This window comes from Haliotis rubra, unplaced genomic scaffold, assembly GCF_003918875.1.
Source record: "Haliotis rubra isolate DU_JTF1 unplaced genomic scaffold, ASM391887v1 Scf1454, whole genome shotgun sequence".
NCBI classification, from domain to species: domain Eukaryota; kingdom Metazoa; phylum Mollusca; class Gastropoda; order Lepetellida; family Haliotidae; genus Haliotis; species Haliotis rubra.
Genome location: NW_025765397.1, coordinates 144,048 through 156,606, shown reverse-complemented (window position 1 = coordinate 156,606; position 12,559 = coordinate 144,048). Strand labels below are relative to the sequence as shown.

General features: G+C 37.6%; 1 protein-coding gene across 1 annotated transcript; it reads right to left on the bottom strand.

The window, feature by feature from the left end:
• Positions 1-606: 606 nt before the first annotated feature.
• Positions 607-7,186, bottom strand: LOC124269545 (the record flags this gene model as incomplete). Its single annotated transcript, XM_046704576.1, has 3 exons — positions 7,037-7,186; positions 2,141-2,324; positions 607-1,016 (listed from the first exon to the last, which is right to left on the bottom strand). Coding segments are annotated over exons 1-3 (744 nt in total), but the record flags the coding sequence as incomplete, so codon positions are not given.
• Between the last annotated feature and the right edge of the window lie 5,373 nt (positions 7,187-12,559).

Genomic DNA, 12,559 nt, shown 5'->3' with positions numbered 1-12,559 from the left:
CTCCAATATACAACAAGCGTAACCAGCAATGTTGAATAATACTTATGGAATCAGGCTTTGAACCAAGTCACGCTTTCAGTGATATGAAAACAAGGAAAAATAGAGTCGTTGATGCAATGAAATTTATTTCTTTGCATCCAAACAATTCATGCACATAGCAAAAGGAGAGGCATTCAGTATTTTAGTTTATCAATATCAGAAACTGAGATGAGTATCGCCCACTTGATTTCTTTCCCGTTTAAGGATCCGTTGGTGAGCATTTTATGGTGACAGTACCGAGATAATTCGAGGGTTGCCATATGGTGCACGATCTGTCTTGCGATGGGATGCCTCTGTTGAGCTATGGCGCGGGGGGAGTTCTAAGTGTTCTAAAATATAGAAATATGTCATTAAAGCTTGCGAATGCTTCACAACTAAAAGCAACAGCTGAATACATATATATTCTTGAGGCATCTTAAACAGAACCTAAACCTGCAAATACTGTTGGCCTTTTCTCTTGGAGTTGCCATGCTAATGACATGTAACCGTCGACGTTCATGGGACCTAAGTACATCCTTTGATATATACGCATAACTATGACTAAATATTGAATAAACGTGAACCAACCTCATATGTCGAGACAAGTCTATGTTCGACATAACGGTGTTTGATCGTACAGGACTTTTTGAACGGGAAAACATCTCTATGAACATATCTGTCATACCCTCTTTCAAACGTGAAACAAAATTCGTGGACGTTTACATTGGTAAACGACAGTGTACTGTGCGAACTCACAAGGATATTTACGGTGAATGTACATTTGGCGGTGTTCATTTCCTCATCTGTTGCCTCCAAGGTCACCACAGTAACTCCTCTGTGAAATACACTCCCTGATGGGGGGCTTCCCAAGACGCTGACGTTGGACTCGCCGCTAATGGACGGACTTTCCCAAGAGACTTCCTTCGCCTCTTGCCCATTCTTGAGAACGTATGCTATGTCATCGGGGCATTCGATTGTGAATTTTGGTGCAGCTGGTTCTACAATATAGACATGAATCATATTTTGGGGCAACATACTGAAATACCCTACCCTTATTTTGGAAGCATCTTTGACAAGGTCATTATATTTCATAGTGGTTTGTTAAATCGGGCTACCTTATAATGTGACAGTAGTAGCTTAAATCTTTGTTTATATTCAAATGTCAGTTTGAAATTTCGATATCTGTCTCGTTTCTTACAAACCGAAACTTAAACCAATTCAATCAATAACCTACTTTTCAGCCGATCGGAATTTTCTCGTGTGAAGTGAAAAGAGACACTACAAGCAACTATGGTTACACTAAATTCCAATTTCTCGTTACATAAGAAAAGTATTACATAAGTATTTACAAATTAATGTTGATTTTAAAGTTTAAAAAAACCGTATTTCTATATTTTATGTCGAGGTTTAGAGAGCATGTTGTTAACAAAGACGTCACAGACTGCCCCTGTTTGAGAAGGTCGTACAATGATTCACAATTCATCTGGCTCATTGGTTATACCTGTATTGTGTTTTTTGCGCTTATTATAAGTGTATTTGTGTAATGTACAATGTGATTGATGTCATATCAAGTCCGTACCAGATCGCCAAACTTTTCTAGCTGCCATACCATGCCTGGAATTGAGATTCCCACGATTTCCAGAGAGCGCGCTGTACCGACAGAGCACGCTCCACCACGTGTTTGCAAGGATTAGAAGGAGCGTAGTGTTACAATATACACGTGATTAGATGTACCAAATAATACTGATTAATACTTATATATCCAGTTCTGGACTGATTATTGCATTAGACTGCAGAGTAGGGCGGAACTGAGTCAGCAGGAAATGAGACTGCTGTGTAATCAATGTTTTGACTTGAAACACATTTTCGTAATTTTGTTGATCTCTCTCTCTCTCTCTCGATACGGATATTAAATGGCTCACACGAAGGTGCACAGCTATATATAAAACGAATGTATTGATGGTTTTATTATCTACTAGATAGTAATTAAGAATATACTACGGTCTACGAACATTTTCTCTGTGGTATAAATGTTAGTGAACATGAAACGTTGTCTTGAGTCGATGCAAATAAAATCGACAAAACTCTTTCCACATTCATACAGCACACATGTCAAACCTACTCTTGATCCAAAACCCCCTACGACAAACGTGGAGTTCCGGCGAGTTCCCTGGCCTGCACTCTGTTCCCTCGAGTGCTAAGTAAACCGGATCACCTTCAAGTAAAGGGACAAGTCTGACATTCCCCTGGCACCGCTTATCCGCTTCGGACGTGTCAACCACCAGTATCTGACAGCCTTTGGTACACTGAAATATGGACAAAGAAGAGACTGTACAAACTGACTTCTGTCCATTATATGGTAGACGAGCGGAGGACATTTTGTGACAAAATTTGATACATCAGTTACAGAAAGTCGCGTCCTATGCAGTTCCCAATATCTATTTGTACCATCTGTTCTCATGTTTTTAATGGGAACAATTGCAATTGCCAGTTATATACGATACCAGTTATATACGATACCAGTTATATACGATACAACAGACGAAATACCACATAGATAATATCGAAGCAATAACATAAATAGGGACAAATCTGAACTCACTATATAAAAACTTTGAATACATGACTGATATTATATATAATGTTTATATATAGCTGGCTAGCCTAGTGGTTAAAGCGTTGGCTCGTCACGCCGAAGACCTGGGTTCTGTTCCCACATGGGTACAACGTGTGAAGCATAATTCTGGTTTCCCGTGCAGTGATATTGCTGGAATATTGCTGAAAACGGCATAAAACCATACTCACTGACTATCTACATATAAATATATTTATTTAGATACCTGAAAGAAAGTTTATTTTCAGTTTGTAAGCCATCGGCCCAAGTGCAAAAGGCAACACAAATGATAATACAGTGGATAATGGCAATAGGCAGACATTTCAGTTGTCAGTCTACAGAAGATCGACATTTAAGAGCTGATCTGATAAATCTTACACATCTTACAAATTACATCAAAGTTCATAGTTTCCTTCCATCTAATATATTATTGTAATGGTAATGCATTAATGAATATTAACAAACATTATATAATCTTAAGTCTCTAACATTAAGTATTAAAATGTGATTATCAAGGGGCAATGATGATATAATACTTTTAAAATGTACAAGACTGGATGAATTCATGATATTGCTACTTATAATTTGTTTTGAACAATTATTAACCTCTGCTTAAATAATGATACAAATGATGCCACGTTTCAAATGTCTTGGGAAAGCCAAACATAACTAAATCCATACTCATTTAACAGCTTAGTCATACGTATTTTTGAAACCCAAGCAATCCTACCAACAGAAGTCTATAATTATAACTTTGTTAAGGATAACGATCATTAGACATTCTTAATAGTTTACACAAAATGTAAGTGTAGTTTAAGATGATAATCTGCGTTCATACTAAATCTTCCACATTCAGCTAAAGCTGCATTACTTGATATGTGTTTTCCAACCCCTAAAACAAATTTACAAAAATTATAATGAAATTTATCAACAACACTACTTTCGTGAACTCCTCACACCTTTGACCCCTGCAGCGATAGTGGTCTTATTTTACAATAAAAAGTTTAAATAACACATGAACAGGAATATTTGTAAGATTATGATGTAATTGTTTTATAACTAATAAAGCTTTTCTGACATTTGCCACACGCGTCTTAGTACAAACACTCCAAGACCACCAAGTAGAAAACATGATACCAAGATAATTATAATATGTTTCTGTTTAGTTGTATGCCATCGAAAACAAAATTTTCCATGATTACGAAGGTAACCCCCATTTCGAAATGCTAAAATCTATGTCCTATCCATATTAACTTGTATCCCTCAAGACTTACAAAACTTACACAACATGTCGATTGTTCGTTGCAGCCCAACCACACTATCATAAAAATACATAAATCATCAGCATACAATAATAATAACAACTCAAAATATTCTTCACTGATAAATATACCTTTAAATCAGAATCATCCATCATAGATTGAAATTCTGAGATAAACATTGAAAATATAAATGGACTAAGGACACATCATTGTCTTACTCCACTAAAGCAATCAAATACGCTGTTATCAAAGTGCCAGATATTCTAACAGAAGCGTTTATTTCAGAATACATATTTTGTAAAACCAACACCGATTTTCCATGAACGCCTTTTTCATAACTGGAAACCATATCAAATTTGTATTAACCGAATCGAAAGCCCTTTTTAAATGCTCATAAACCAGAAAAATCATTCCCCAATTTTAGACAAATAATTTTGCTTTTACCCAACTTAAGATTTTTTTAGGCTGCTTCAATCTCTCCTTGTGTAATATCAGAATTTATTAAGATATTGACATCGTCATCAGTACAACTATCACAAAGATACTCGTTATGATTTTTGAAGAAAACCAACCTTCTACAAGCTCAATTGTATCACTGTTTACATAAATCGGTGAAATCGAAGACCTTCTGTAAATAATCGAACCAATTTCTATTACTAATTTGCAACCGAACACTCAACATTCATCTTATTAGTTATATTACGAATGTTTCTCCAAAATTGCTTACTATCCCTAGTACTATCAACCAGCTTGTGAAAACAAGACTCATCATACGCTTCTCGCTTCCTCTGACATAACGATCTATAACTATTTCTCAGTTTACAATACTCCGGTAGAACAGCCTAGTTCCCAGTCAATCTGAGCTTATCCAGTACACCAAACTTATTAACCTTCACTCTGTACACTCCTGTTCAAACTTCTTATCCACTGATCCACCACTAGACCTATTATCAAGAGACAATAGACCACACGAGACAGAACCACCCTCCATTCCAGTGAGCACTTCCACAGCAGAGTCAACAATTTTCTACAATATACAGTTCTACTGGTTCTAGATGATTTTGAAAGGGGTGTGACTAATCAATGAAAAAGAGATAGCTGGTAGACATGAAATTCCTCTGTCTACAGTATACAGAACTTTGAAGAATATTCAGTCAGGAGTTGGGATTGAGCACAACACAGGGAGGCCAATGAAGTTCAGTACTACGTATCGCTGGCGACTTCGTCAGGTTGAGATGATTACAGAGGAAGTCCTCGGGTATGTAATAAAACCCTTAGACAAGAATTACAAAGACTCACCTGGGTAAAAAAGTGCGGATTTCCCTCACCATTGATGAATATGCACAATAGAAAAACGATTAAACTGGTGTAGGGCTCACGAAAATCAAGATTGGATAATGTTTTCTTTTATGATGAAAGTTCTGTCTGTTTTTTTCCGAACTGTGTGAACATTTGGACAAAAGATACCGTGAAACCTATCTACCAAAACCCGAAACATAGCCCGAAATTTCACATGTAGGGTGGGATATCATCACGTGGATTAAGGCCGTTGTGTATTTTCAATCGAAATTTGACGAAGGAACAATATGTTGACATCTTAATTAATCATAATAATAATAATTATAATGTTGTCAGTGGATGCCCTTCTTTGGCACAAACAGCATATCTGGAACGACATGATGGCATGGGTCGCTGCTTCTACTACCGTCTCCGCCAAGCCTGTGGCTTTGACTCTGAGTTCCATCCATGGTACAACCCTGAACATGTCCAGGGCATCATGGAAAATGCTGCTTTCAAACTTTTGTGGAATAGGCCCATATACAGCCTTAGAAGAACTCCTGCCAACATACTTGATCTTGTCCTTTTTGATAAAGCCAATGAATTAATTTATATCATTGAATTTTCTGTCCCTTTTAACAGAAAAAGCATGCTAATTATGCGGACCTCGCCTTTGAAATGTCTCGCTTGCACCCCAAGTACACTGTCGTCAGGCTCCCCATTGTTCTCGGTGCTCTTGGTTTGGTGACTACTGATCTCTTGGCGCAGTTCAGGAGAGTGCCCGGGTTTTTCACCGGGAGCACAGCCCTTCTGACACTCTGGGTAACGCAAAAGGCTGAAGTGTTGTGGAGTCTACATATTCTCCAGAAAGTTCTTGGTGGGTTCGACAAGTCAGTGTTTCCTGGGAGAAGTCCCATTCGCTGTCTGGGCTGCAAGTAGAGGGGGCAAGGGCCCAGAGCTGATGATGAGCCTTACCAGCCTGACTGCGCCAGTATCACGCGAACCCTCTCTGATGCATTTTTCACCTAATCTGTAAAACATAATAGTATTGATTTGTTTCCAACAGCCCGAACAATGTATGAAGATAATTCAACTTTCCAGCATGATAACCACACAAAACACACTGGGGGCTACACAAAACAGCGGTTGTCGGACAAAATGTTCAAGTGTTACACTGGCCCAGCTACACCCCAGATCTTAACCCTATTGAAAATGTGTGGGGACTAATGAAGGACAGAATAAACCAAAATGGACTTAGAAATATTGAGGATATGAAGAAAGAAGCGGTCCAATATTGGGATACGCTGTCACATTATTTCCTACAAACTTTGATCGGTAGTGTACTAGGCGCATTCAGCCGTGTATTGCGGGGCAAGTAAGTCTCACAATGTACTGAAACGACATTTAGACTGCAAGAGAATCATATCTCAACATAATCATTTAAGTAAAACTTCTATAGTTTATATACATCCATTAGATAGATGCCGAAACAACTTTCTAATTTCTGGGGATACTATACAAGTTAACTTATCAACATCAAGGGTGTAAGAGACTGAGCAACATTACCCATATAATCGTCACTTATTTCCTTTCTTCAGACAAACCTAGGAATATCATAATGATACCTTTCCACGACTAACATTAATTGTAGTTATGATAGGAAAATGGTCTGATTCAGATCGGGTATCGACTTTAAAGTTTGTAATACGATGGAAAACGTTAATGTAACACAGCACAAAGTCAACAAGGCTTGCGCCTTTTTCCATAAAACATGTATATGCTCCAAGTTCGTCACCTGTGAATCGTCCAATACTGCAAATGTACAACACAAATCATTTTAGTCTCTCCCATAGTCATTACTCACGTCATCTCTGGGACTGGGAGTAGTGCTAACTGAATTTTCGTCATCGTCCATATCCTCAGAGCTTGATACCTGAATTACATCCGATTTAGATGGGGCACTTGCTGCGATTCCCAAAATTGGAATGTGGACTATTGCCACGAGGAAGTTCATTTTGCATTCACAGATACTGGAAAGAAATATGTAACTGGGGTATTTGAGCACATTTAACACATACCGATATCCTATATAATATACAGTATATTTCTTTCATTTGAAGAAGGGTCAAATTATGCTCACTTTCTTCTTGGCACCAGGACACTTATACACCAGAGGCAAATTCATACCTTCAACTAACTCAGAATATTATATATTTGTTCAGTTTTGTTTAATACTTTGTGGAAATAATTCTAACAAATTCTATCAACCAGTATTACTCTGAAAAAGTAACTCAGTAAAAAGTAAAAGCAGGTAAATGAAACCAACTCACATGTTCCGTGCACCTGTGCGGGAATGCTAGGACTGACTTTGGAACAACGGGACTGCAAAGTTATACTTGCGCATGACAGATCACGTGTTCATGTCATACACAGTTTGACAATAGTCACGTGTACCCAATCACTTCCAATAAAGAAAAGAGCGAACGAGGCACTATTTTTCGCAAAGATCAATTATTCAACACTGCGTTTGAGAGACCATGTGAATAAGGTCTAAAAGATATAGATAGTGAATATCAGACACATTAGTGGACGGAGACTCTGTCAAAAAGCAGAATCCTTAAAGGTCGGGGTTCAAACCTTTTCACAAACGGGATGTGGCCACGTTGCCGTGTCAAAGTTGTCTTTCGATACAAAGCAAAGCAGTATTCAAGTACATTCCATGAAATATCACAGCATTGCGTTACCGGTTCATGATGATATTAAGCTATAGTAAAAAGAAGGACGTTATGAAGACTCACTGTAAAGAGTATTGATGCAGACTCAAAACATACACAATGAAAATATATTCCAGATTTGAATTTCCCCCTGTATCAGTCAGGTGGCCAGAGAAGGTGCATTTCCATTGCAACAAGTCTGCTAGCAAAGGCAGGCATACAGTGAAAATGACCCACTCTTCTTAACAACTGGTCAGGGTTTTCCACTAATTGGGTACTGACATCAACATGCTGAACATTTTTACGGTAACAGTTCTTTGTATTGAAACTTTGTATTGTATTGAAATTAAAGGATTGTAGTAATGTTATACCACTTTGTACCTCTAACCCCCAAACTCTTAAATGCATTGAAGTATCTGACTGAAGTTTGTTTGAGTGAATGTATTAGAAACAGGTTTCAGAGAATATTAATATTTATTGATAAGTAGAATTTCATATACTGCTTATTAAATGAGTCTGTCTGTTGTCTTCAAAATATGTAGAGAAAAGGGGCATTTACTATATATGTTTAGTCTAATAGTAAATTCCAAGCTAACATTTGACAAAGCCAGGCTCTCGTCAAGCACCATAATACATACAAATCCTTATTTACAGATGGGTCCAAGGATGGTGGCGCGGTGGCATGCGCCACTGTCATTGGATCCAGAACAATATCTTCTAGAAAACCGGATAACAGCTCTATTTTTACAGCAGAAGCAAACGCCATATTAACGGCTCTTAAATATATTCAAAGACACACTAAACATAAACAATACATAATCTTTTCAGATTCTTTCGTGCCCTCAGGCTATTAAAAATCTTTCTTGTAAACATCCAGTTTTATTAGAAATTATTGAATTGTATAATGAGCTTGCTACTGGCCAATGCGACATCGTCTTTTGTTGGTTACCCAGCCACGTTGGCATTTCTGGGAACACAATGGCTGATCTTGCTGCTAAGGCAGCACTCAACAAATCTGTGACACCACTTCTGACCCCATACTCTGATTGCAAAGCTAGCATTAGAACTTACATCCGTGATCTGATGCAGACGAAGTGGGACACCCAAGTAGGTATCAATAAATTACATGAAATAAAACCCTATATCGGTTACACTTACTTGGGTTGTCAGTCCAGATTTGAAAAGGTCATCATACGACGATGTCGTATTGGCCACACAAGATATACGCATGAGTACCTATTAAAAGGTGAGGATCCTCCGTTTTGTGTCCCTTGTGATGAACAAATCACGGTCAAGTATGTCTTGCTTGACTGTGTTGAGTACTCCATCACAAGGGATATCTATTTCAAATCCCGAACTATGAAGGGTCTTTTTACTAATATAAGTCCTCATTTAATTATTGCTTTTTTAAAAGAATTAAATTTGTTAACAGATTTGTAAATAGCTACATATTTTATGATTGGAAGTTTGAATTAGTAAGACAGATTGTTAGTGGTTGTATCCTCGAGGGGGGTTAAAGTACTGTAAAAGGGTAGGGTACGTAAGTCCCAAAACATTCAAAGTAAATTTCAACTTTCCGTTTTTAATCGTAGAATATGTGTAATTTTAATGTATGGCTAGATATATCTCAATTGCTAACAGCTGAGGGGATGATGTAAATCCAGCTAGGGCCCATGCAGGAAGCAAATGTACTGTAAGTCCCCATGGTCCCTAGTGTGGTGATCTACCTTCAGTTGTTGGCAATCTATAGCCTGTTTTTATATTGTATTGTCATTTATAGTTCCAATATTTTAGATTTAATTGCTAGTTTTAAATGGATATCTGTGATACACTAGTAGTTTTATTGTTCTTCGTCAACAGGTTTTTTAATGTCCTACTTTATTGATCTATAATATAATTATAAACTGTTCTCGTCACGATATGGCTGAAATATTGCCGATGTGACGATAAATATTAACTCACTCACTCACTCACTCGCCAGGCACCCACAGCAGTTCCATTCCTGTCACTTATGAGCAGATAACATCTACACTGCTGAGGAGTAATTGGAAACTCATGGGATTTGTAAATTTTGAGCTCTGGCATTTAAGGTAAGACCATGGAAACTTGTACAGCATGGCAATCAGGAAAATCTGTACAACAGAGCAGCTGTGCAATACTGCAGCACATATCAACACGCGATATAGATTTTACCAACATACATTGAAGCTGTGCACCCAATAACACAGAACTCTCATATACAGAATACGTGAAAGCACACTATGTAACTATGAGTTGTTTAAAGTCTTAAGTGGTTGTTATTAAGAAATATAAACGACATTAAAGAATGGCATGAGTCATTCATTATATACAGTGTAACTACTGAACAAGAAATCACGAAAGCTGATACTGGACAAAGTATTGGTATTTTAATGATTGATATTTTGTTAGTGTGTCAATGAATAAATAGATCATCATTCATAGCTTCAAAATGTACAGGGGGCGGTGGGGTTAAAGCATTGGCTCGTAACGCCGAAGACCCGGGTTCGAATCCCCATATGGGTACAATGTTTGAAGCCCATTTCTGGTGTCCCCCGCCGTGATGTTGCTGGAATATTGCTAAAAGCGGCGTAAAACCAAACTCAGTCAGTCAGTCAAAATGTACATATATCCCTAACTATTTTTGTCCAGTATATATTGTTCATTATAATGGTAGTTTACAGAAATAAATGGAAGGTAATATGAAAATACAAACTACATGTTGGAAGCAAGTGGTTGTTACTGTGACAGTGCTATCAGAATGTTTGCAGTTGGTGAAATTGTCATTTTCTAAATACATGCTCAAAGGTGATTGAGTAAGCATTGGTGATAGAAATAATACTTTAAGAACTGGAAATTTCTTTCCTATAAGAAAGTAAGAGATGTTTCTGAGGAATATGTTCATAATAGTGAATTACAAAATATCAATGGCTGAAATAACAGGAGCAATAAAACAAAATCACGAAGCCCCATGGAACATAATGTTATTACATGCAACATTTTGTTTGACAAGTTAAAGGCACTATTTCACACCACAATTCTCTAAAATATACATAATGCATTTCTCTCTGTAATACTATCAGCCCTCACAGAAGCTGCCATATGATTTATTTTAGAAAATCACGTATTTAGATGACAATATACAATTAAACAGTTCGAATGAATTATGCAACGTTGCATTAAATCGACCCTCGCGCCATCTACCGTCTGAACATTATTTCAAGCGAACCTCATAGAGTTAAGTCCCTTGGAGCGCTCTTTACGAATATCCTATAACTCCTTTGGAGGCAGAACTGAGTCCTTGACAAAACATACTTGTGTAACTTGTGATCGAAGCCATTTTTGCAAACGCCGACAACACGGCGTGCAACAGTTTTCATGTTCGGAGCAATTGTTTACATTCCAAGTGTTTTCTGTTTGGAAGCTGTTCGTCTCGAAGTTTCAATTATCGATTTCAGGCAAGTTGTAAGGGATATTGCATCAATAGGGGGCTAACATGAGTGTATATGCCCCAATATATGTAATATGGGCCAAAATATTGTCGAAAATGTGTGACATTGTGTCTTTAAACACATCCGAAAGTACTACGGCATATAGAGGTTCGATTTTATCATTCTGGTTTGTTACACATACAGCAAGGTTTCGATGGAGACCTTCAGTCTGTTCTAGCTGGCGTGCCTGGGTAATTGATGGTGCATAAGCTCCTCTCACTGATCTATCATCTCTACACGCATTGTCATTGAATAATACCTGCGATGCTGAGAGTTTCAATATATATATATTGTTAAACAGATCGTGAGTGTTACGGCGAGTGTATAGCAATCGCTAGTTTGTGCAGGCACGTATTTAATTTAAATTGACTGAAAATGACGAGAAAGAGACGTGCTAGGGATCTAAGGTTGACAGGACGGGAGTTGAAGCTATTCACAGCTTGAATGAGATACGACACACACCATTGCAAAGGTCAATTCACGATAAGGCTTATATGCCAGCTAATAGAGATCAAAGCCCAATACTTTATTTTTTTATACACATCAGGGACACAATAAATTTAGCGAAAGTGGGTATGTCATACAATTACATTACGAAACATAGGTTCATTAAAGAAGTCACATAAGTCGAAAGATGTGACTGGCAATTGGTGGAAACATGCAGATAAAGTCACCCCCACTCTACACACACGTTTCAAACATACCAAAATAGCGCTACCCAATCGTCAAACGTAAACCTCTATTTCCCCGTCTTCAGTGTGGGGAAGAATTGCACCGGTCTTCAAAGAAATACATTGGGTACCAATGGGATAGGGAATCATGTTCAAGCTACTGATACATATTACAATACATGGGACGATCACAATCTGGTGTCAGGCCAAGATTTCTGGCGTACTTGGTTGCTGTTGTCGCTTGTGAAGAAACTAACATTTCTGAACATCCATTACGTCATGTTGTATCAATATGTTGACATATGAGAGACATGTACATTTTTTGACAAGAATGCTTTCTTTCCTGTACACCTGTTACTGCAGTCTTAATAATTTTGTCAGGCTAATCCATATTAACTATTGTCTTGAGAATTTTACTATGCTAAGTTTTTGTACCAACATAAATACATTAAATTGCCTTGTACGTATAAAGAAAGTAACCAGTAAATCTGAT